At 30.9% G+C, this 27,173-nt stretch overlaps 2 protein-coding genes across 4 annotated transcripts in view; both read left to right on the top strand.

Annotated features, from left to right (window-relative positions):
* The first annotated feature begins 927 nt into the window (after positions 1–927).
* ana3 (rotatin homolog anastral spindle 3) lies at positions 928–19,314 on the top strand. 2 transcript variants are annotated; one of them, XM_088259110.1, is made up of 32 exons: positions 928–1,114; positions 1,316–1,503; positions 1,993–2,189; positions 2,702–2,848; positions 2,965–3,157; positions 3,462–3,587; positions 4,068–4,310; positions 5,171–5,340; positions 5,426–5,636; positions 5,914–6,393; positions 6,758–6,902; positions 7,397–7,558; positions 8,087–8,208; positions 8,456–8,679; positions 8,825–8,970; positions 9,213–9,437; positions 9,720–9,996; positions 10,162–10,337; positions 10,677–10,988; positions 11,474–11,703; positions 12,266–12,425; positions 12,869–12,981; positions 13,234–13,348; positions 13,427–13,649; positions 13,751–13,920; positions 14,018–14,209; positions 14,394–14,753; positions 14,881–15,261; positions 16,426–16,604; positions 17,081–17,330; positions 18,328–18,434; positions 18,976–19,314. In XM_088259110.1, exons 1-32 carry the CDS (start codon positions 1,072–1,074, stop codon positions 19,120–19,122), a joined length of 6,414 nt encoding a protein of 2,137 aa, XP_088115236.1. In that variant the 5' UTR covers positions 928–1,071; the 3' UTR covers positions 19,123–19,314. The 2 variants fall into 2 exon arrangements, with proteins under 2 accessions (XP_088115236.1, XP_088115238.1); XM_088259112.1 differs by lacking the exons at positions 928–1,114; positions 1,316–1,503 and having other exon boundaries at positions 2,076–2,189; positions 2,707–2,848.
* Positions 19,315–20,361: 1,047 nt separating this feature from the next.
* Positions 20,362–27,173, top strand: part of IP3K1 (inositol-trisphosphate 3-kinase-like protein) — a 108,033-nt gene continuing 101,221 nt past the window's right edge. Inside the window, exon 1 of one of the 2 annotated variants that reach the window (XM_088259119.1) lies at positions 20,362–20,715. In XM_088259119.1, coding sequence (XP_088115245.1) covers positions 20,638–20,715 — 78 coding nt within the window. In that variant the 5' untranslated portion in view covers positions 20,362–20,637. The remainder of the gene's footprint in view (positions 20,716–27,173) is intronic. The other variant, XM_088259117.1, reaches the window with a different exon arrangement.

The following is a 27,173-nucleotide window of genomic DNA, read 5'->3' as shown; positions in this document are numbered from 1 at the left end:
AATAACCATCCCACTCCATTATAAAATATATTAAGAAGTTAAACCTTAGTAGAAGTTCACAAAACTCCTGAAAAACACGACGACCAGAATCTGGTACCTATCTAAATTCCTCAGGATTTGCTCAGGATTTTACAGTTTCCCAGACTCTTCAAGACGTTACAAATATGGACATTGATGTTGAACGCTTTGGTTGTTCATGAATGTCTTACACCTTCACAGGCTCTACACAATCTAAAACTTTTTTCGAAAGTGCTTCATTTTAAGATGATACCTCAACCTAAAGTTAAATCAGCACAAAAAAGATCCGTAAAAAAGAAGGAAAGCGGCAATTTTGAAAAAAAAAAACTAGATAGAACGAAAAAATCTAAATTAACGAAATTCAGTAAAATGAAAAGAAAAGAAAAAAAAACAAACTGAGAAGAGTAAAAATTACTACGACAATAGTTCGCAAAATGAATATGCCAGTTATCTTTATTCCAAGTCGAATGAAAACTGGTGTTCTTGTTCTTATTCTGTGAATTGATACAGATGGGCTCATTTACAATGTGCTGACCTAGACAGACAGTGATAATGATGAATCTGCGATTCTGCACCTTATTAATAAGTCATCTAATACGTGTACTCCATTCTACCTCCTTCCTGACAGAATGGGAAAATTTAACTTTCCTTTTTGTTTAAAGTTTTGAATTACAAGTTGTAGTTTTTTTTAATATTTTTCTTTCATAACATTGTCCAAAGAGAACTAAATAAATAGAATATAAAAAAACAAAATCGAAATATTTTTTTTTTAAATTCATTGTCATATTTCGCATCAAACGTTTAGGTACTCCGTTCTGCCCCGGCTTCCCCTACCTACCTACTCCTAAATTTTCTAATTAGGATCTATGGTTAATATTAAACTGTCTTTGGTATATGTCAGTTTGGGTTGTTTTGAATTTCGAAGTTTGTATTGGTTTATCTTTGTTTCAGCGGATATTTCAACTGACGTTTTTGATTTATCCTAGTTTGTCCAAATTGTTTTCAATATTTGGGTCTAAATCTTAATATATTGATTATATAAAAAATAGAGAAATGGAAGATTTACGAATTAAGTCCCAACATCTAAGAAAAATAGGTATCTTGATTTTTTTTTCAAATTGACAAATGTACATTTTTTTATGTTCATTAATTTGAGTAAATTCGTAGTAAATCCCTACCATGCATTGAACGAAGATAATAGGGATTGAATATTAATATTTGCTGCTTTAATCTTGTGTTTTCGATAAATTATAGTATTTTATTAATGCTATGACACCTATGTTTTTTTTCCTGATAGCTCATCCAATAAAAGAAATTCGTCAAAGGTCCTTACACAGCTTATTTTCAAAATTGGAGCATGGAATAAAATTTGATGATGAATTAAATCGGTCCAAGGAATTGATGGGGCTGTTGTTCCGGTGGTTTGATTATGGTGATACAGACTATCAGGACAAAGCTTTGAAAATAATTCTATCTATTTTAAAGGTATGTCCTAGTTTTATTCAATATATATATGAAGGGTTTTATCACATTTTACTAGAAAATAGTCAATTCCAATACGTTTTTACTCTGTGAATAAATAAGTGAGTAAAATAAGACAGAATAGGCATTGAGTTGCTAGTTTAAAAGTTAAAACATTTTTTTTAAATAGTCATTACTATAAGTTAACTAACCAACCATCAACCCGCTTTTCCTGGGGGTAGGCAGAGAGAATAGAACTCCACACTTGTCTCTTCCGCATTCATGCTTCTTCTCATACAAACCAGACAATTATTTTGACTCCTGACCTGACCGCTTTCAAGTATTTGACCTACTTGATCTCACACACTGTGTGCCCTACACAGTGTGCGTAGTTTTTTTTTATTATCTGAATTTTCTGAAATATGTATTTAGGCTACACTCATCCCCAATTAGTTCATGTAATTGAACGGTTCTACTGTATTTGAATTTAGTTTTTAATGATTTCTATTCCAGTCATCATGTGGAGACATCCTTATAAAACATTTCTCTCTAAATATGTTACTGAAAGATTTGAACAAAATCAAGGAAAAAGTAATTCCACAACATTCAGAGGAATATCGGGATATAATCAAATATCTGGAAACAAGAAACATTTCTTTAAATGATGACAGTTTAAACATTCCGGATTTGGAAATATCGCCCAGTTTAGTGTAAGAGTACCTAACTATATTTTATTTTATAAGAGTAACAAGAAATATATTGTTTTTTTTTTCAATATTTAAATTTCTCTGCAAGCTCAACATAAAAACTATATATTTGAAAAACATTTTATAAATGGCAAAATTTAGCAAAAGTAGAACATCTCAACTATGGAGTAGCATTACGATAGTTGAGAAAAAAAGTTTTTTCAAACTCTTTTTTATAATTTGTATGGATAATCAAAAGCGAGTGCCTATGCTTGCTGAAAAAATCAGAAACACATTTTTTTTAAATTTCTTAAATCATTATTAAAAGCAATACATTTTTAAAATGATTTTATTACACGATTCATAAAAAAAATTAAACTGTGAATTTTTATCCAAACAATTTTCATGATTTTTCGACTTTCTTAAAAAAAAAATATATATATAGAATAGTAATGTTACAATTACAATAAAATTGATATATTTTGAAAAATATTATGTTAAGGAATTTATAATAAATATATTTTTTCAATATTTAGATCAGATGTTATAGAAGGGAATATGACAGGTGAAATTTCCTCCCAGCAATATGCTCCTCCAGAAGATGAGACATTCTCAATGGGACATATTTCTAACCGTTACAGTTTACCTTGGTCTCGAAATGAAGGAGTGAAGTCACATGACTTGTAAGTGTCTTGATAAATTGATTAATTATAATATAAATAAACAATTATAATATCAACAAAAAATATTTATATTTATATTTATAACAAATAAGCACAAATCTTTATTTTCCGAATAGGTCATGCCAAGGTATCAAAATATACCTTATGCCATGGTGTCAACTTTGTGACACAGATGCAAGTACAATATCGATGATCGAAGATACTATATGCTCACCGCATTCGGTGGAACGTACCACAAGGTTCTTTATTGATATCCTCTTGAAAGATTTTCCTCCTGAATTATTTTTGAACCGACCCAAAATTATACAAGTAAGTCTGGTCTAGTGTGAATGTTGTAATATTATTATCTATTTATGTACAATACTTTTAAATAAAAAAATAGTGTTTAAAATGTTGCTACTTGGGTATGTCAATACCTATTCTTTTGTCACCTTTTCTGGATGAAAGATACTCATATTTTTTCTTATTTAAAATAAAATTATTTTTCGAAAAATTTCAGATATGACGGATATAGAAAATATTGTGAAAATTTCTCATAGTTAAATAAATATTTTTACAAAGCTTATTTTTACTTTTTTCTTAGCTTTACATGAATTTTCATGTTTGTTTTTAGCAATTATATAAAATGAATCTAAGCTTGGAAACCAGCGTTTTATCAATGGAGGCATTATATAAGATATCATGGGCACTGAATAAAAGAATCCAACAGATGTGTGATCCTCATTTCAGGCATTGCAAAGTAAGGTTTAAAGAATATTATATTTAAATACGCATATAAGTAAAAATATATCAATTGGTTCAACTTCATGTTTACATACTCCGTAAAAGTATGAAGGTAAAATTTGAGAAAAAGAGCCGAAAATGTTTTATTTTATTATTTAAAAAAAAGTTGTTTTTATTATTTACACAAATATTTCAATTTCATACTATTTCTGTGAGCCTAAGGGGCTCATTATTAGAAATAGGTATCAAATTGAGGTAGAGTAGGTTCGAACCGAGAAACTCTGACTAAAGAGTCCGTGACACTAAACACGGGATCACAACCCGACAGATTTATTTTTAAAAGGTGTCTATAATTATGCTTGTTATTTGATATATCTGAAATATTCAAATAACAAGCATAATAAATATTTTATATTCTCTTTATCTCTATATACAGTTTGTATTATTCACGTCATCTTGAGTTCTATAGTCTTAATCAAATCATTTTCCTTCTCAGAAAACAGGTTTTCACAGCTTGGAGTACATCGGAAGTCTTACATCACATGGTACCGGCATATCGGAGAATATTTTTCAGTCAGAAAATGAATTCCGTGAACCCATTATTGATTGTGGTGATGCCATAAGCCAAATTCCTTTGCCGTCTTTCTGTCTCGATACCATATACCTAATTACCAACAGTTTGGGACAGGGTGTTTCTCAGATGTCAAACGCGGAACAAAATGATACACTGTTTTCAATGGTAAGAATGGTGTATTTTTATATAATTTTTTGACATCTCATCAAAGATGAAGAAGAATATGGAAGTCTGGGCATTTACGGGGCTGACGACCGTCATAGGCTGGTTTAAGTGATCACTTTACACACGTGTAACATTCACCAATTCTACCCATTATTGACAACCACACTACTCAAATTCTTGGAAGTTCTATATATATGAACCAATTTAGAAACCTTGTTCTTGAATCACTAGAACTTCACTAGAGACATCTATTGGTGAGATGTAAAGAAGCTTTTTACTAAGCAGAAACTCTTATATTAGTATGTGAGATCCGAATCCTGGATTATAATCACACACATGAGAAACGCCAGAAAATACCATTTTCATTTTTATTATTAAGTATATTTTTGTAGGTGTATTTTTTTTTATTATCACATATTCCATACCATAGCTGGCTTATTAAATTTCTTGTGATACATATTTTAATTTGTTATTTTGTATCTTTCATTTTGAAGTGATTTCATATAAATATATTTTCTATTATTTGATTCCAAAGTAATGATATGGTGGGTCTAATCTATTTATTTAATATTTTTTTACAAATATTTAATGAAAAATGCATATTTGTGTTTTTATTATTTACACAAACATTTCAATTTCATACTATTTATGTGAGTCTAAGCGGCTCATTATTAGAAATAGGTATCAAATTATGGTGTAGTGGGTTCGAACCGAGACACTCTGACTTAAGAGGCCGCGACACTAACCACGGGACCACAACCCGATACTTTTATCCACTAAAATTATAATTTTGCTGCAAAAATAAAAAAAATAAACCCCTTTGAAAAAGATTGTTGAAAATAATAAATTTAACATTTCAGAAAGAAATGAATATTGCCTTGTCATTATGCTTTGAGGCTGGTAATGTTTTAAGTAAGATAATTTCAAAGGATTTATGGAGAGATCACCAGTCGAATAAATTTACACAGCAAGTTGCTCAGAAATTCATCGTGGTTTTACGAACCCTAGGCGAAGTTCTGAACAGATACAGGTACAATATCTATCAATATACTAAAAATACAATGTCCAAAACACATATAACGGAAGCATCCTGTAATTGAATGTTTTCATTCCAGAATATCCTTCACCACATGTGACTCGAATGATCCGTCATACCGGATTACTTATTTGCGCTTATTATCTTTTGCTATTGATTTTTCAAAATTGTGTACTAAGTCTACTTTAGTACCATCATCATTCACTTCCAATTTATATAACTCTCTTCCCGACGTGTCCCGCTTGTTACTATTTCCTGATCTGCACCAAAAGTTAAAGGATAAAATATCGGTATAGTACTAAATAATTGTTATTATATTTAACAATATCTTAATTGACAAAAAAAGGTTGTTAGCTCTAAAATGAAGCTAGCATTTTTTAATTCATTGCTTATGGTAACTAGTATCAACAACTAATTTTAACTTTAAATACAAACTTCTGGATGAAGTCAATCAATCGGATAATTATTTTAATGAATGGGTTATTCAAATAACTCGATGATTTTAATCAAATTCATCCCATTGCTATTTGTATTACGTATCTAACTTGTGATATTATATCTGTGCAGGTTTCTGATGTAGTGAGTTTTGAAGATCAAAAAAAATATGCTTTGTTCTTGGATGCTGAGAAACTTTGTCACGCTTTGACTGCCTCTGTTAATTTACTTCAAAACTATGACAATCTAAACACTTCACCTAAAATAATGAGGATATTAAGAGAATCATTACCGGCTTTAGAACTTCACAAGAATGTTCACTACTTTAATTTTGTTATTGATGTTTTCTGTGTAAAATTACCACAATGGAAACTGAATACTAATATTATGGATGATATAAGATATATTACACTTACACTGTTGGCTCACAAGCGTCAGTGGGTTCAGGAAGGATTCTACTCGGCTGTAAATGACGTCATCGTCAGAGTATTAGGAGGGGTCATTCAAACAAAAGATTCCAATGTTTACGATGAAAACTCACTGGCATTTTTATTGCATCCATCCATATTGATAGAAATTTGTAGCCAAGGCGTCGAATGTAACTCTAAGAAGGTACGTTTGAATTAAGTTATTTCTAGTGTAATATCGTAGTCATACAGGAGAAAGTGACCAAGTGCATTGTTTTACAAAAACGTGATCATTGACTGTTTGATATCATACTAGCTTAATACATATTGCCCTTAAAAAATGATTTTAAACTTGGAAGTATAATATATTGACTTAGTAAAAATGTCTAACTGCATTGATGTTTATTTTCTTGCCTAGCAAAAGTAACTTAAATGGTCCTCCTGCACATTTTACGTTTTGGTAGTTGGTCACTTTCTCCTGTACGACTACGATATGTAGAATTACAATTCACAATCTGCCTGTACTGGTTTTAAATATTGATTGGATGATTTGAGTTTATCATTTTCAGGTGAATCATTTTGCAACTGAAATTATTCAGCACTTACTTAAAGGCAAACTTTTGATGTCAGACAAAGGATGGGAGAAGCTATTGGAAGCTCTGATACCTGCTTTACCTTACTTGCACATGCGTGGGGCTTATGATGATCCTTTTGGTTTGTTGATGCTTTTATAAATAAATGTGTAAAATGATATAAAAATTTACATAGTGTAACATTAAGGCGGGATAATCGATAGCCCGCAGCTTAATTTTGTTTAAATCCAGGTAACACTTAATGCAATTGAATTTTTTGCTGAAAACCCTTTTTTGTATTGAAAAAATTAGTTTTTCTTCATTAATATATGGTTTTCAAAAGAAGAGTTACTGAAAGGTAAGGAGTGAAAAATAAAATCAGTATATTTTCTAAAAAAATTGTGCGCGTACAACACATGTGGCCTGTCGCACAGCCGGTCAGTATTGAATTGTATTGAGAGTACACCCTTAATGTATTGCAAACATGGTAACCATTTTATGTACTATATCAAGTTTTGATATGCACCAAATCATAAAAATGTTTTATGAAACTCTTGAACTTATTTTTATAGAAGGAAGAAATAATATCACAAGGTTTTTATTTTAAATCAATAATTTAATAATCTCTCATTTCAGGTCAGTCGGTGATAAAAACATTGGATTTGAAAATTGGGCAGTGTATGTTGATACCAAAAATAGATTTGATGATGGGAAATGTCAGATTGCTTTTCTCTAAATGTTTCGCAGCCCAAATGGAGGGGTCGCTAAATTTAACCAAGTTTCTAAGTTATCAAGAAGGTTAGTTTACTACATTATTTTTTCCATTACTATATTGGAAACGGAGAAAGAAAAGCAGTTTCGATTAAGTTGGCAGTCATTATTTTACCATTTTTAATTTAAGTTTTACTTAGTAAATACCATTATTTTTTTAAATCTATTGTGATACATACGTGTTTCGATACATTCCACATAATTTTTAAACACCGTAGTTGAAGCCAAGTCTAAATTTTAGAGTTGTGTCTTTAGGACTTTGAGACCTTGGGACTTGGGAAGGTTGAAGAGGGGGTAGGAGCTGTTTTTTATTTTTATTTAGACTTTACTTCATACACAATGTTTGAAAATGATGCAGAATGCATCGAAGCATGTATCACAATAGATTTTAAGAAATAGTGGTATATAATAAGTAAAACTTAAAAATGGATACATTTTACCATAAACTGACTGCTGAATCAATTAATGAAATTATTTTGTCATACTGGATTTCTAACTTTTCATAAATAATGTGTTTTAATTTGTTTCTCATTCAGTTTTGGTGTTTTCTTACAGATTCGGACAATTTGCTGCCGAAACATGAATGTATGAGGCCTGACATTCTGTGTGCTATGATGAGGAATATTACTCCTAATAACTTTAACATTATCAAGCATGGTGATCAATCTTTTTACGAAGTAAGTTTGTACTTATTTGAACTACATACTTTTATTATTTTTTAAAGCAATTTGACTGTATTTCCTTACACTACATTCCTTATGTTATTTACAGTACTATCTCGCTTTTACACCACTTTATAAATTTTATTATGTATGATTGAAAAATGTTTCTTAGGTTTTAAACAGCGAAATTCAAAACTAGATCTGACCCTCCGATTATTAAACGCCAACCGTCGTCATCACTTAAAGATTATTTATGTTTTAGAAAGGCTCTTTACTCCAAGTGATGTCTTTACTGAGCAACAATAACCCGTCCTTTAGAGATGATAAAGCGATGCGTTCTTCTGGTGGTGCTGGAGATGCTCCCGATATCGACCCTTCGTTCCGAAGGTCTGCTCTGGCGCAGTTGGCTGTCATGATGCAGCAGCCCTCCCTCCACGAACCATTCCTCACCAACAAGGGATGTAAAATTATCATTCATTACCTAAAGTATGTTTCCTGTTTAATTTATTTATGTCATTCTTACAACCAGCCTTAAATATAGATATTATTTTGTAACTGGTAAACTTAAAATATTTTTTTAGCTATTGCATAGTTATTTCAAATTTGTGCATAAATTGTACGTTTTTTACAGAGCATCTCTCACCACCTTTGAGTACACCAGCTTCCCTGAGTCAGCTATGAGTTGTGTCTCCATTCTAAATAGTTTATGCTATTGTAATGCAACTATTCGGCAATGGGCAGCAGAACATCAGGAAATTTTATTAAACGTCCTGAGAGGTTAGTTATATGTATTTATATGTACAATATCATGATGATAAATATGTACAAGAAAATCATTTTAAATAAATATAGCACATTTGATGTGCTCTTGTTAGAATTCTATCAATACATTAATGTTGAAAATAAATTCACCGAATATGTACAAATTAGTCTGTATTGTTGAGAAATATGACTTTGGATTTAAAATAAATTGTAAAAACAGTTATAGTTTGCATTTTACATGTGGTTTGTTGTTGCAGCCTTATTTCTATTTCCGAATGAAGAAAGTTTCACCATAACTGTCGCACAATTATTGTGCTTGTTGTCATTTTCACAAGTAACAATGAATATTTGTGATGTAAGTACAAATGAGGATATTCATAGTGAACTATCCTTGCCGCATTCTATTGTCAAAAGAACAAATTTACCATTTAAATGCAAATCGTATAGTGAATTCAGCCCTCATCAAAGGCAAGAAAAAATTGGTAAGTCACTTTAAAAATATTTCTAGCATTTAGTTGAGTTTACATGTTACTTATTCCTTTTTTAGTATATTTTATTTTTCAAAGTATATATATCGAGGGATTAATCTTTCTAATTCGAGAATTGTAATCTAGAAGAATTGTTTTAAAATATAATGACCAACCAAACTTAATATGTATTATGTATGTATTTAAAACTTAACTTTTTTACTGTTTGTTACTTAAAACCCTATGAAATTCATCTGTTCATGTGTTTTTGAACATTTAGTGTCAATTCTATTTCAGAATCATTATTTAAAGACCCGTCCATAAGCAATTACTTGCGTGTATTCTGGTGTACTGAATGGTACGGCGGAGTGGATAAGGTGGTGAGGTGGCCATACGTACCGGAGACTGCGGCCGCACAGTCAGCGGACTTCGGCTCGTGTCTCATGATGACGGGACCTGATCTCGCTATCCTCAAAGCCAGCAGTCCTATGCAAGGATGCGTCTCCACCCTCTATCAAATTCAGAATGCCACTTCGCACAAAACTGTGAATAAAGCATTGGATACACTTATTGGGTATGATAAAAAATAGTTCATTAATGGTTTGCTTCTTCTTTCTTTGATTTTTAATCAAACGTATTGTATTGAAAGTTCTATCAACAACTCGCTTGTAAAACAATAACAGAGCAGTGATCAGCAATTCTCAATCACATTTTAAATTTCTTTTTTTTTCTGTTCTAGATATCTATTACTTGTCACAGATGGTGGACATGGTATAGCCGAAATAGAAGACCTGCCGTGGAGTGGCACATTTTCTCGGTTTATTTTATCCTCTCCAGCAAGTCCTAAAGATTCTTCATTACTATTGAATGTGACTAAATGCCTATCTACTTTTTTGGATTCCCTTATAATAAACGGTTTGTACAATATGTTATATACTCTAAATAATTCTAATCTGTTGAGCAAAAGTGTTGTCCATTATAAAGATATCTTTTATTTTTAACCACGCTTTTGATATTTGCAATCTGTTAGCAGAAGAAAACCCTTTCTGCGCTAAAAGTACATGATATGACACACCATTTAACATCAAGCGACTGTTCCCTCCTGACAATGGATGAATGCAGAAATTTAATAGTGCATTGATAGTTGGTAGCTGAACAATAATGACCATATATGTGAGCGGTCAATAGACAAGGTTCATATGAAAGGGTTGCCAGCAATCAAGAATTTTATAATCAATAAATTTTTCTTTCTAGGGTGTAAGGACATCTCGTCAGTTTCTTGGATACTTGGATCTATAAGTGACACCACGCGAGGGATAACATCTTTACTAAAACATTCCGGTTTGGATTCCAACTGGACGGATAGTGCTGACCAAACTCCAAACAGGCTTCGCCAAAACATAATTGCTTTAATTAGTAACTGCTGCCTCCTGTGTCAGAAATATCAGTATGATGTAGATGTGAAGGATTCTTACGAAGATGAGTTAAACACTGCCTGGGAAGTTCTCAAGGATCACCTAACAGACTGCCTCGCTGAAGTTGATATATTTGATTATTACAGCTTAGGTAAAAACATTTAAATTGTTTAAAATGATAAGCATTACTATATTAAACTTGTCTGAAGATTTCAAAAAAGTTTCCACAAAATAATTATTTTAACATGCAAAAAATCAATATAACAAAGACCTTTTATTTTATTATTAAGCTTATTTTTACTAAGCAAGTCTTCTAATATGAACTTTAATATGTATAGTTTCGAAGATGTCAACAAACTCTATGTCCGTTTATTATTTTGGATTAATACAAAATTAAAAAATTTATACGTAAGGTTAGTTCATACTGTCATATAATAATGTGCAGGGCACATGCTTAATTTACTTTTTAGTGTAGCTATATTTTGTTCAATTAAAGTGTTATTAATTTTATTTTACAATATCAATCTATTGGTCTTATGAATCAGTTGAGCCTGCAAATAAGTTTGCATTTAAAGGATTCACTTTTATAGAAAATATTAAGCATAATAATGTCTACACCAATGTATTTATTTTCAGCATATGTCGGTCAAATAGTTAAATGTTTGACGCAGCTAACGTTTATCAGTATAAAGGAGACAAATAATGATTCACTGAATGCGCTAATGAAACATATGGCCCGCATGCTCTGCGTGTCTTATGTAGGTAATAACTATGTCGGATACAAGGGATTGGCTTTAGTGCAAAACTGCTTCATAGTATTGTGCCATTTGCTTGAAGATTCATTAGGTGACAAGAAGAAAATGCAAGTAAGTCGCATATTTATTTATATTGTTAACAATATGAAATAAAACTATCGTAAAATTTTAGCATTTCTACTGGGTTTTTTCATGTATATATATATCGCTCCAACTGAGCCTGAGAAACCGAACTGTTTCAATGTGAAAATGTCAAGATATATTAATGTCCTTTAAATTTAAATTTTGAAGTAATGTTAGCCCTTACAATTTTCTTATAAAAAAGCAAAAATTATAAATAAAGCTACGATGAAAACAAAATTCCATCCATAATTTAAAACTAAGTAAATTAGCCGACCACATGAAGTGACATCCGTATGCCCTTTTATTGTGGTTGCAAGAAGTAATTGAAGTGAAAAAAAAATCAATTAATTTTATAATTTTTTTAATTTCAATTATGAAAATTTATTAAATGGCTATTTTTTCATGAAAAATACAAATTGTATGTATTTGAAATATCTCAAACATGTACATTGTTTTATATGGAAAATTAAAAATAAAACTTTTTTTCTAAGTATTTTTATTTTAAGATTATAAAACTGGCATGTATATTGTGTTGTTAATTTTATTATAGCTTTGGCTCGATAACTGTTCAAGTAATCCAGAGAACAATAATGTTCTCTCTGCCTGTCTCCTGTGGTATAAATCTCAACATCTCATCATACGAAGTTTGTCATTCAAGCTGCTTTCCGGGCTATCCTCACAGCCAGCAATAGTCATCATTCTCAGAGAAAGTATGGTTTATATACAAATCATTTTACTATGGTTTATGCGCTATACTACACAATCTATTTTAATATTCAAATATACCATAGATGTATGTATAAACAAAATGGCCCATGCGTTGTATGTACAAGTGTATCTCTTGGTCCCTATTGTGTGAGCATCAATAATATATTACTATTATAAAACAAAAAATAACACAGTACTTTGTATGTATTTGAATTTTCGATCACTTATTCTTATAAAAACATCCTAACTCTAGGTAATTTGGTTTAAGTAGGCGCTTATGTTGTGATACATATTTGTATTGAGTTCTTTTTTTATTATTTAAAACAAGTTTAAAGTCTTGTTCTTGTTGAATTCCATCATGGTGGAATTTTAGGTATGTAAATCTTAAAATGAAAGTCCGTCTGTCATATATTACTAGTAATTTATTATATGTACATAATTACAGAATTAGAAGAATCTGACGATAATGTTATTGAAATGGTTACGTCCAAAGTAATAGACTTAACCGAGGCTAGTCTATTTCGTGAGCAAGCTGCTGTTTTACTGAGTAACTTAATGGTAAGTAATTACCCAAAAAGTTATTTTAATGGTATTCGATGTACATGCACTGTTTTTTGTAATATTATATATCAGATTATATTTTATATAAAAAAAAATAGTAATAAAAAACATGGCATTATACTAAACACATTCTTATTTTTTGTATCAGTAATAAATAATGCATAATTTTGTCTCACTGAGACTATAATAAGGAAAATAATATTATGTCATATAATCTGTGTCTACAGTTATAAAATTTATTTTTTACAGTTATCAAGAACAGTCCGAAATAATGGGATACATGTTTTTAATTCTCAATTTTATGAAAAAATTGCTGCAACACTAACAAAAGTTTGTTTAAATGAAATAGAAGAGTTTGAAACTGGTAAATAATCATTTATGTATCACAAAATAAATTTCACTTTTACCTAAAGATTTATTTTTGTATGTGTATCATTTTTAGGTGACAATGTTTCTTTAGATGTTCTTTCTAATAGAGAGATGCTCGAAGTGGCACACTCAAAGCGCGAATTGACAGTTCCCATAAAATTGGTTGTTAACAGTGCACCAAGGTGTTCCGTACGACTGCTTTCAGCTCTGATTGATGTGATATTTAACATATTGTTATTCTCTGAAGATATTCCCGAAAATATGGAAAAAACTGGGCTTTTTAGGATTCTCTTTAGGTATATAATTCTACTATTGATATATGTATTATGAAGTCATCCTGGAAGTTGAATAGTTATTATTATTATTATATTAATATTATTATTATTATATGTTTTAGATGTATCGTTTTAAAAGTTCCAAGCAATGAAGATAAAATTGTAATGATCGCTGCTGTATGTAGAACGTTACAAAAGGCGGTTAATATGTCCTCGGAAGTTCAAGCGATGTTGATTAACACTGAAGATTGTGTGAGTGCGCTTGTCAATCTATTTTCACCCCAATATATGGGTATGTACACATCATTGAAACTTTTATCCCTATCTTAATCATGAATTTTTTTTGGAATTAAAAATATATTACTTTTTATATAACTTTTTGTTTTTAGCTCTAAAATCTACTGAATCAACCAAATATGATGCTGCTTTATTAGAGATGTGGAAATGGTCCTTCTTATTAATTGGTTCACTTTCCGAAACTAGAAATGGCTTCATCTGTATATGGAATTTGCTCTCAGATTCTGGGATGTTGAGCTTTTTCCAGATCACATTACTTTCTTTGGGTGATCAAGGTTTCAAAGGTTTATATATATATTTTATTTTATTACAATGTGAAAATGTATTTATATAACCGAAAATACGATTGTGAACTCAAATCAGACATTAAAACTTCGTTAATACATCTAAATTGTAATTTTTTATCACATAAAAATAATGAATAAGCAGCCATTCTTTTAAAATTTTATGAAATTATTTTATTTTCAGGTGTTTGCTTTCCAGCTGTGTTTTGTCTTACAAAATTGTTTAAAAGTTATATTGAAAACGCTGACAGGAATAAATCGGTTGATTTAGTAAATGTCCTTGATAATACCGTAACATCGTCCCTCTGTAAAAGTCAAGGAATTTTACCAGAACTGGTAAATTTTGAAAACAAATGCCCCGTGGTAGGCATTTTGAAGAAAAAATATAAAAATGACGACATTATTTTTAAATTAAATAATTCTGAGAGTGATTTTAATATCCCAATATCTGTTGATTCTGTTTTAAGTGAAGATATTTGTGCCGCATTATTATATTTATTTAAAACATTACATTTAGGGAAAAATATTAACTCGATTACTAGAGGTAAGAATATTATTTTCATTAACTGAAATGGTTTATTAATAAATTTATAAGTCTTATTTAACAATACCCATTGTTATTGTATCCTATTTTAAAATAAATAAAAATAAGTTCATATGATTTTTTTTAGATGGCGAGGGTATTCACATAATATTAGGATTATGTAGTTTGTTTGCTGTGAGCGAAGGGGCCAAAATATACGCCGTTAATAATGGCTTTATACAAAATCAAATTGAATTGCTTCATGAACTACAGTATGCAATGGCGACAGAATTCAAGCCACTGGAAATTCTTCAACGTAAAGGAAAACACCCCGCCATGACCTGCCTGGACTGGACACTACAGTTGCTATGTAACTTAATGACAAACTGTTCTGTCGCAAAAGAACTGAGTGTCGTCCACAACTTGATCGTTCCACTAAACAAAATGTGGCCGTGGTGTATTTCTACTAGTGAAATTCGTCTTCATACCATACAGATGCTCTGTGTGTTCACAAATAATTGTCCAAAAGGTGTATATTTTTTGTTTTTGTTTTACTGTTTATGGCAATTAGAACGGAAAAAATGTAAGAAGATTACTGTAGTCCTTCTGTATTCACAGGAGCCGTGTTCATTGATAAGGTTGTAAATAACGAGACTGCCTTTGACCGACAAGTCCCCCATCTCTGAACATAATTAGCCCTGGATCACTGAACTCATAAAAATTACTATAATATTTTTCCCCATTAATGAAGTTCATAAAATGATTTGAAGAGCCTGTGTTCTGATTTTTCATGCATCCTATGATGCATCATGGTTTATATGCATTTTAATAATGGGGATTTTTTATTTCAGTTACTAAATTTAAGCGATAATTTTATGTAAAAGTAAATTTAGCATTACGATATATGAAAATCTTGATCCCCTTGGTTAAATCCAGTGTTTATATACAATAATTTTAATATACCCAAAACATTGTTATAAAATTTGTATTACTAAACAAATCACTTTTATTTTGTCATATCTGTTGACAAAATTTCATAACATCAGAATATTGCTGACGAATGTATCATGGAGGGACTATTGTACATATATCGTTACAGGAATTATGAATTAATTTAAGGGACAGATTTGGACAAGGAAATTAATTAATTATATGTATATGCAAACTATTTGAAAATTTTCTGTTTTATCCGTTGGGTGTACTTTAAAAAAAATCTCCGTTACTTACATCAACCAAATTTGTTGTGTTAAATTGCATTACATCTGATAACTGATCTAGTCATTTGTGCCGTATAATACTATGCAACTGATAGGAGATTTAGATATGTACTTAAGGATAATAAAAGGTGTAAGTGACATTTTTTTAAAAATAAAATCAATAATGCATAAAAAAAGGCCTACCCCTGAAATCAGGAAGATAATGTTAATTCTGTTAATATAATCCTGGAGAACTTACAATTTAATGAAACTTTTCTGGAAACTTTCTTTTTTTCAATAAAAATTTATATAAAAAATTAAAAGTGAAGATGGTTTTTCCCGTAGAGTATTTGTCCCTTATATTAAATCATTTTTCTTATGACATTATCATTTGCGAATTGAGGGACTACTTAATATTATATTTCAGTGAATATTGCAGAATTGATCGACACCAATCACTCGGTGGTTGTAAGTAAATTCATTTTCTTTATTTTCAGCTAATCAGGCGATGCATACTACTGTTGGTGTAAGATCTGTGTTGGTTGAAATAATCGACTTGGTTGGAAAGGAAATGAGTCTTGTAACTCGTAAACATTCATTAACAACATTATGCGGCTGTCTACAAATACTGGAGAATGTCTGCTCTCATGTACACTGTAGAGCGGTAATACTTAAGGTTAGTTATCATAATAATATAAAAACTGTTTGAATAATAACCATCGCAAATTAATAGATCATAACAATTTGGAAGAAAAATAAATTACCTACTTTGTTTATAAATATTATTTTATAATGTTTATATTTTTACATTTTAAAGCAGGAAACAGTTATTGTAAACATAGACAGATGAAAATATCCGGGACTTAGGCATTCAACCAAATAAATATACAAGAATTTAATGCTGCAAATTGATGATTTAGGTTTCCAGCAATTGATTATTTTTATTACTTTATATATTATTTAAAAAAACATTAAGCCGCGTATAGACAAATATTTGTAAAAATATTTTATTATATTTGCTAAAGTAAGTCAAATCATTCATAAAAAAACAAGCAACTAAAATGAAAATTCATCTTGTCAATTTACCCAATCTAGCATTTTTTCGATAAATTTAGAGTTTTTAAATTTTCCCTTTTTTCTTTTTTGTTATAGACTGAAATACTTTCTAATTTAAACAAACTGCATCCGGCTGTTACTAAGAGACAAAAGCAGTGGAAAGAGGTTGAAGTAATGTGGGAGAAGTTTATATCCACAATATCTAGGTATCCTGAAGGACAGATAAAGGTTGCGGAGTACACGGGAGTTCTGTGTGCCTTGGTACATCAGGCTAATGGTCTGATGCTGCCACCACTGAGAAATTGTGCATTTAATCCTCTTAATCGTCCGCGACTACTCGGCTCAGGTATTGAAAAATTTTTTTCTAAGTTCTCTAGCATAGAAATAAAAACCGACAGAAGTGTTAAGATAATCAAAAAAATTATGCACTGAAAATAAAAACCATGTAATCTTTTAACTAAAAATATCAAAACATTTCCCATTCTATGTTAACCCGTTACCGCCCACTGTATATGTCTATATATACCATTTCGAAATGTTATTTAGTATGTCTAAAATCAGTAACAACAAAAAACATGAGTGTTCTGTGAGGTATACATAGGCGGTGTACAGTGGGCGGTAATAACTTAATGTGAATTTTCACAGATAAACTGTTATACCTACAAGTTGTAAAAAAAAGACATATATTAAGCCGTATATCCAAAATGATTGTGAAAAATAGCACTCTCTAATAATTCACATGCTCCAAGCAACGGTTATCTCAACCGATAGTCATCCGTCTTTGTCAGATCAAACACCAAACACATAGAGAAGCGTGCGGCGTTAGTAGATACCACCGGCAATTGATGTGGAGTGCATATACATACTTTATTTGGCAGAAAATACATGATAGAGAAAGAAGAAAAATAGTTGTGCCTTATCTTATAGTAGCACATAATTATCTGTTTTTGTAGAAGTCTTCTCTCCAAACATATGGTGGACTTGTATAATCTTCTACCAGTTTGCATGTAAATGCAAGGATAGACTTTCTAAAATGCTAATATGTACATGAAAACAAAAGGAGCACTTGTCACTTATTCAGACATGTTTGATAGATGTAAACTGTGAAGCATGCGTTGATAGCAAAATGTTCAATGCACACTGAGAACTATGGGTATTTGCGGCTGATGCAAGTGTCTCTATTGAAAAAGCTGTAAATAAATATGTTTTGACTTTATTTGTATATTTCTAATTAAAGTGATTACGTACCATAACCAAATTTGGTTATGGTACGTAATAATTATTTTGCTACGCAATGTACATTTTGTGTATTGATTTTAAACATATTAAATTTTTTCTTTTAGCGGAACTTCTCAATCTGTTTTCTACTATTCTTACTTCGGACTCTCCATTGCCTGATAAGCTGATAGTATGTGGAGCTCTTTGGGCACTAGGAGCTAATCATCATAAGGTCTGTAACGATACAGTATTAACTCATACTATGAAATTGTATTTAACAAAAATATGTAATTTCAGTATATTTTACATATCATGGGTGTACTGGCTAAAAACGTTAACTCAAAAATATGCAATTTTGGCTTCATGATGTATATGATAATGTTTTCAATATTCTATAAACTGGCGAAATACAGAAAATAAGTAGTTTGCAATGTCATGGTTTTTAAAAAAATTCAACTTTAAGTTTAATAGCGGGTATTTTGTTCAGGCTAAAAGCTTTAAATAACAGGGATTATTACACAGGGATTTTAGAGTTAACATTTTTTTTGCCAGTATACCCACTACATATATGTTAATGTAGATCCTAAAAGGGTATTCGCATTATAAAGCAATTCTAAAGTATTAAATTTTTAATGCAAATAACTTTCTTTTTTTAAGCATTACATATTCAGTGTTTACAAACAAAAACTTCTGTATTGTGTGTTTAGATATTTCAACATGCTTAAAATATATATTTTATGCTTGTCTAATGATTTTTAAAATTGTGATTACAGAGTAAATTGTCTCTGAGGACAGCCGGTTTAGCTGGGAAGCTGGCAGATTTTTTGCATCATTTGAAATATACTTCAAATGGAAGCTCCGAGAGTGATAGAGCCATTCAAATTATTACCTACGTAAATAAAGTTATATCGGTAACTTGAGAATCCGAAGACATCAACCAAAGCGTTGGGATGAAATGAATTATCACAGGGTTAATTAAAAAATGAAAATAATTTAGTTCAATAATTTATAACACTCAAATCCATTAGTAAAAGTCCATAAATGTTTTAAGGTGATGCACTTATGTGATCATTATTTTATTTGTTCTATTCTACAACAATATTAAAAAATAATGTAATGTATGTTACATATTTATTTCACATTTTCGTAAATCCTTCATGGAACATTGCTATCTCCTGGTACATATTCAGTTTTGATAAACCTTTGGAGCATTCAAAGATTTCATTGTGACTTATAAATCTTTATTTAGTATTTTGGCACATTTACATAGTTTGATTTTTCATGCACATTAATTTTAATAAGGATAATAAATAATTTTTTTTACCTTTTAATTTGTTTTCATTTTAAGTGACGGATTGCAGATTTTTAATTTAAAAAAAGGGACCTACCTAGTCATTAAGTTATATGGATGGTGAGTATTGTCTGTTTTACCAGTAAATTTGAAATTATTCAAGAATATGTTATCTATATAGCAATTGCTCCTTGATATGGGTCACGGTTAATTAAAAGCTCAACATCTCTGTATTAGTGCAAAATTATGTTTATGCTATTCTGTGTTACCTGAAAGGCACTTTGCATAGGGCTGTCTCCACACTTGCAGAAAATCATGGCAAAATCAAATCATTTGCATCTCGGAATACATTGTTTAAAAAGAGGATGCTGTACACTGGCATTTTATTAACTGCAAATATATATTTATAATGTTTTCACCAAATTTTGCTGAGGTTTTAAGTGCAGAATACATACGTAAATATTATTACCATATACTAGAATCTCAGAGTGGTGTTTTGATTTATTTTGACCTTTGTGACATTTAATAGATCTAAATAAAATTTATGGTCTATAGAATTTGTGTACTTTTTAAATTTGTACCACATAACCATTCTGCATGTGTAACACATTACAAAACATTAGATTGTTGTATTCAAAACTGGTTAAATAAATTTATGTGAATAAATTATGAATACAAGAAGAATAAAGGAATAATTGAGAATTTTTTATTGTGGTTGATATATTTTTTTGCACAGAGTAATAAATAAACTTAACAGACTGAAAGGTTTCAAAACAAGAACCCACCTTCATATGTCAAAAAGTTACATATGAAGGTGGGTAGGTGAGTAAAATGAGAAATAGTAAACTGCAAAATCAAATATTTTCAGTGCAACGCGAGAAAGTAACTGTCTGACATCAACTAACATGAGAGTGTTAGCCCTCGAACTTTGTAAATTAAGTTAAATACTTAGCTTAAATTTGATAATAAACAAGCCGGCTTCCCGGTTTACGTTTCCTAGCCGCGCCTGTCATTCGGCAACGCGCTGTCACTATCGTTTACAAATCTTCAGTTGTAATTTTCGTTCGGAGGTGTCGCGTGCGCCCGTGAGAACTGTCATTGTGTATTTTTGTATTTTTTTGTGGCACGCGGTTCGGCGACGAGGATGGCAACTGCAGCCAAGAGATTCCCGCCGAGGAAATATTCCGTTTCACCATTTTTTGACAAGTCGGTCCCGAATAATGTAAGTCAAACTATTGCTGTCAAAACGTATTGTATAGGTTATCCGCGATCGAAATATTCCGTATGTATACAAAGATTTTACCATCGAATTTGCCGACTCCCGCAAGTTTTATTGCGGCTTACATTTGGAATTTTCGTAGAAAACCATTTATACATCGGAAATTATTTATTTGTTTATTAACAATAATTCACAAATTTATTTATTTTACAGTCATCTTACAGTTTGACACCAAACTCGTTTTAACTTATCGATCTACGATAATTTGTTGTCATTATTTTGACAGAAATTAAGTTTCGATTTTCAAAAAAATATATCTTTAAAATTGTTTATGTGTGTATTTAATAATAATAATAATGCACTTCAAAAAAAGGAACTACCTATTAAAAATAAATACATATATATATTAGTCAAGTGATATATTATATATAAAATCAAATTTGTGCACAAATATGAAATGGAAATAAAACGCATAACTACCTACATTATTTTTGTAAACATTGTTATTACGTATTTATAAATACAACTAATTTAATCTTCTTTTATACTCTCACGTTTTTTTTATCTTTAGATGTTCTTAGAATATAAAAATGATAATCTACTTCCGTAAAAAAAGATTGAAGCTTGAAAGTAAAATATGGTAAATTTAATTAATATTTTTGGTAAATCGCAGGAGTCTCAAGCCTCATGAACTCTATGAAAGTGATGTATCTGAAAATAATTCGTTTACCCAAGTATTTAATTTATGAAAAACAAAATATGAGTAATAAATTATGAAAACTTCTATTCTGTTTAACTAGGACTGTAAACTGTAGGTATCACAGGCGAACTAATTGGTAGGTGTGTCAGGACACATCGCTCACTCCTTTCAAGAACGTCATAAATCAAAAATCGTCAATTTTCAGTTGTGCATGTTTTCGGAATGCCTAGAAAATGTTCTATATTCTAGCAAAAGCGCCATATTTTAAACTTAATATTTACCCGCTACAGGGCAGAAAATGTTGTTTTTGCATTTTGAAGAAAAGGTATTGATTGAATATTTTTTTAAATAAACTTAATATTTTTCAAATGGAGAAAAAACCTTCAGGTTTTACCTAAAAAGATCTGTTACACAGTTAAAAGTTCAATAAGTGGCTTGATATTTATTTTTAATACATTGTGTTTTATTTTAAAACTTTAAAAACGTTCTCCTGAAAAATCAAGTTTTTTTGATTTATGACGTTCTTGAAAGGAGTGAGCGACATGTGTGGCGTTCAAGCCTCTGTTTACCCCTTCAGGAAACAGCTTGACGGTAGAAGTAGCGGCAGTTAGAGTACCTACCGAATATATTACGAAACCTTGAAAAATTCAAGGCCATTTTTAGGTAAGCGATAGATTTTTTGAACATGATTATAGTTTAGCTACGCAAAACCTTTTTTTATAACAATTCATTATCATGAGTTCGCATTGTATGTCTCTTGAAAGACGTTGAAATCATTGTTCCGTTTACACATAACATTTAGCTTTTTGTCTCAATTTTTCTGACCTCTGCCTTTACAAAAAGCACATGACATTTAAAGAAATCGACCCCAGACACCCAGGCTATGTAAGCGAGCTCCATGAGTCGTCTCATAGTCTGGAATAAATCATTGAAACAAATGCACGTATTCAACTGAAGAAAAAAATATGCACGTGTATTCACTTCCTAGAGGCGGTCGCCGTATGGTGGGGACTGACCGGAGCATTTGATCGTAAAGTAACGTCGTAACATCGCTCGCGGCGAGCATCAGCGAACATCCGAAACTATGGATGGAGCGCTCGGCTCGCTGTACTGACTATACGAATGCTCGCATCGTAACGTGTTGCGTTACGACGAAATGGCTCCGGTCAGTCCCTACCAGTAGGTTCCACTGCGGTAAAATTACGAATAAATCCTGAAAAGTGAAAGTAAATTTGAGCAAATTTTCCCCCTGCAGAAATTTAACCCCACCCAGACAGCGTTTAATGTCCTGAATATCCCTGAAAATGTAAAATTTTCGGGTAGATGACTACTACATATAATAGTTGCAGACGTGTTACATGTTACGTGTTTATGTTTACATTTATTTCTACTATAAACTAAATAAAATTTACCTACCTACAAATATTAATTTTATGAGTAAAAAAATGTAACTTATTTAAAGATACAAAAATTACGCTCATAATTTTTGTTTCAATAATAGTTTGTTTCCTATTGTTTTTAAATATATTAGCTCTCTTTTTGTAGCAGAAAACCCTGTATTATAACCCTGTGTAAGGACTTACCGTTAGGTGATGGCAGAACTCACATTGTATCTTTACGCCATTTTAATATTCTAAAGTGTATTGCCGTCTTGGGCAATTTATGAAATTATGTTAGCCGCAACTTTACGGTTGTTTAAGGCGGGATAATCAATAGTCCGCAACTTGATTTTCTTTAAACCCGTGTTTTTACACAATTTAACGTAAAACATCGTTTTTGTTTGAAAAAATAAGTTTTTCTTCGAAATAAATACATATATGGTTTTGAAAAGAAAACAGTTATTAAAGGCAAGGAGTTAAAAAATATTATATGTATATATATATATATATATATATATATATATATATATATATATATATATATATATATATATATATATATATATATATATATATATATACACACATATAATTTTAACTCCTTGCCTTTAATAACTGAGCCACACGTGTTAGATTTATATATATATATATATATATATATATATATATATATATATATATATATATATATATATATATATATATATATATATATATATAACTGAGCCACACGTGTTAGATTTATATATATATATATATATATATATATATATATATATATATATATATATATATATATATATATATATATATATATATATATATATATATATATATATATATATATATATATATATATATATATAAATCTAACACGTGTGGCTCCTCGCGCAGCTGGTCGCGTACTGGATTATATATTTTCGAGTACCCCCTTAACCGATAGTACTCGCTGCTACTTGCGATACTCTAAACTCTTAACACTGCCTTACTCAAATGCCATAGGTGGGTAGGTGGATGCTTTGTTATTATATTATTTGATTATAATTTACACATAATATATTTTACGGCGCTCGTGTAACATTAAACCACAAAAGGAGTGAATTTTTAATGATCTCCGCGATTGGTTACTTACTCATAAAGTCAATATTATTACCCTCAATAGCTATTGGTAATTTTCACTTTGAATTTCTTCAACTTGTTGATTATGAAAACGATTCAACAATAAAATTGTATATGCTGTATTATTTAATGAACAATAAAACCCTGGTATTCGTTAAAAATACAAATGCTGAAGCGACGTTTTAAAATGATTTTTGCTGCAATGATGAAAACTTGACAGGTATGTCAAATACTTGAAAGCGGCCGGGTCAGGAGTCGTTATAATCGTCGGGTATGTGTGGGGAGATGCATGAATGTGGAAGAGGTGAAGAATGTTTGCAAAGACAGAGTGGTGTGGCGTTCGATTCTCTCTGCGGGAATCGCGTGATGGTTAGTTAGTTATTTTTTTGACATGTCATCAAAGATAAAGAAGAATATGGAAGTCTGGGCATTTACGGGGCTGACGACCGTCATAGGCTGGTTTAAGTGATCACTTTACACACGTGTACCATTCACCAATTCTACCCATTATTGACAACCACGCTACTCAAAATAATATGAAAATAACTCCTGTAATTGGAGATAATCCTGATATTGTGAACAAGTATTTGGACACACTCAAAATGTTGTTAGTTAGTTATGATGAATATCCCTTACAATTTAAGCCTCACTTTTACATTATTTGTTTCATTCCTTTGGTCGGCTTTGCAATACAAGATGGCTCATCACCGATCAGGTGGTACTGATGGCCATTATTTTTACACTTTTCTGTTTATCAATTTCCCGCAAAATACAAACAAAGAAGCTAGTTCTCTTTCGACGCTGTGACTTCAAGAATCCAGTATGTTAAATACTTTTCACACCTTTTAGGATTGATGATTTCTAAATTTTTATTTGTTATATTATTTTTCTGGTTTTTAAATAATATTCTCAACGCTGTCTTGCCTCGAATGTAAGAATCCGGAAACATAATTAATTATTCAAACGTAATTCTAAAGTGTAAATAAAATTGCCTATAATAGTAATAATAGCGTATATGAACAGGTGGAATGGCGGGTATTGTAGATGCCTAATCAAAATGACGCGCTTGTAAAACAGTGTTTGGATATGAAGATCAGTCGACCAACATTATATCGACGCTGGCAAACGGAAAGTAAGTGACATGTCGTAAACATTTGATGCCATAGCGATATAACTCAGTTATTCTAATAAAATCACGAGTTAAAAAAGGTCATAATGTGAAGAAAATCCTAATGCAGTCTTTTAACCCTCGACTTCGATTAACCGTTGCTGTAATTTCAGATTATTGAAACGTTACAAACTGTCAGAATCACACGAAACTACCATACATATTATGTGCATTCGACACAGAATAATCAGATATTTGGCGAGCTTTGTGTTTCTGTCAAAAGTTTGATCTTGTAACGAAAAGGTTATACAAAAAAGTGATTTTCTAGTTCCTAACCTCATGTATTCTCTACCCTACATTAAAAAAAAAACATGCAATTATTTTTAATTATCTTTACCCCCATTGGAATCGAATTCGGTTTTTCCAGTACGGTAACCAAACGCGCTTACCACTATTTGATTAAAGCGTTTTTTTTATAAATAGAGCGTGTTGAATCAGATGTTCCTCTTGAGTCAAAATAGCCCATTATTATAAAATAATAACCCAAACACTGCTTTCTTCATCATTCGGAGATGTTTAACCATTTCATGAAAAATCTACTTCTTCATATTATTTACGTTAAAAATATTTTTTTATTTCACAAGGTGCGTAGGTACTACCTATAGTGATGTAGCAGAGCACGCTAAAAATAAACAATAATTGAATCCGGGAATGGAATGGGGCAGTTAAACATTCCGTAGAGATAACGATAAGCAACACAATCGGAATCATACATGTAGTACGTATTTCGACACCACCAAAAAAGTTATCCTAATCGAATTAGGCAAATAAGATAGTCTGGCGAAGGGCGAAGCTAAACTAAGCACAAATCCGAGTCACGTAATTTATTTATCCTTAAATTGATATCTTTATAGGTCGAGAGAGAATATTTTTTATTGAAATACTTCGCAAACGTGGATATCAATTCCAAACCAAGCTAAAATGAGAAATGGACAAATATGACATTTGAATGCTATATATTATTTGCCCCTAAAACACCTTTAATGAAAGAAAAAAAAACAGATTGTGACAAACACCGTGGCGTAGTTGGGTAGACGCTAAATTAGAAGCTTTGCGGGTTATTCCTTTTTTAAAAAATCGTTCGACAAAAACTACAAAACCACAGCTATGCGTTAAGTCATTATTGGGCATTGACGTATTGCCAAGTCTTATTTCCACCAATAGTACAGCAACATGGGTACCTTACAAATTTATAACGCTTTAAATGCGTCCCCTAAAAAATTGAGTTGTGACGTTTTTATTTTTTGAATGAATTTTCTGGGGAGGGAATTTCGAAGCCTTTTAGGCGTTTCCCTAATGCAAGGTCGTAAGCCCTGTGTGTGACATCGATAGCAAATCTTAATAACAATCTAATATTTGTGTTCTTACAACAACAACAAAATATTTAAAATACTGTTCTATTAATAAATAAATGAAATCGATCAACGCAATAACGTTATTGTCGTTATTGACGTCAATGGAAATCGTGTTATTTTTTCCTCGAAGTCACGGTACTCTTGCTGATAAAATAAAAATAATATGAATTGATGTAAAATATTTATGTTTTTAAATGCGGCATTTACACGAGGCCAATTTTCAATACACTCAACTAAGTCAAGCCAATGTTACATCATGTAAATAGACACTCCGAGACGATAATATGCCTCCGTACGTTTTTTTCCAGCCAGTCCATTTAATAATAACACTTTCTAACTTTTGGATTAATGGAAGACGATATATAGACAATCTTGTATAATGGACGCTGGATTTATAATTTTACTGGATGCAAAATGAAAGGTTCTGATTGTGAGTAATTCAACGCAGTCAGGAAACCCCTTGTATTTTGAACATTTAATATAACAAGCGGTTTATTACCTTATTATACATATTCTCAAAGTTGAGACCTAGCTGAACCGCTTTCTCACACCCGCCACGAAGGCAAGCGATCAGTCATGCGCTCCGGTTACTTCAATCTAAGATATAATATATTTTAAAGGCTACAGATGACGTAAGTGATGAAGTTTAGGGTGAATGTCATCACTACTACAGAGGCCGGAAATAGAGGAAAAGAAAAGAGGAAAAGGAGAATATCAGTAATGTATATAGTACTTGAGGT

Source organism: Brachycentrus maculatus, unplaced genomic scaffold (genome assembly GCF_059751285.1).
Source record: "Brachycentrus maculatus isolate JH-2025_06_01 unplaced genomic scaffold, ASM5975128v1 h1tg000110l, whole genome shotgun sequence".
Lineage (NCBI taxonomy): Eukaryota > Metazoa > Arthropoda > Insecta > Trichoptera > Brachycentridae > Brachycentrus > Brachycentrus maculatus.
The sequence above is the reverse complement of the archived record's forward strand: the minus strand, read 5'-3'. Positions and strand labels throughout refer to the sequence as shown.

Coding starts and splice junctions, on each gene's coding strand:
- ana3 (XM_088259110.1), top strand. CDS start 1,072: ATGGAAGATTTACGAATTAAGTCCCAACATCTAAGAAAAATAG. Junction 8,680..8,824: donor ATTATCATTCATTACCTAAA/GTATGTTTCCTG, acceptor CGTTTTTTACAG/AGCATCTCTCACCACCTTTG. Junction 16,605..17,080: donor GTAGAGCGGTAATACTTAAG/GTTAGTTATCAT, acceptor TTTTTGTTATAG/ACTGAAATACTTTCTAATTT.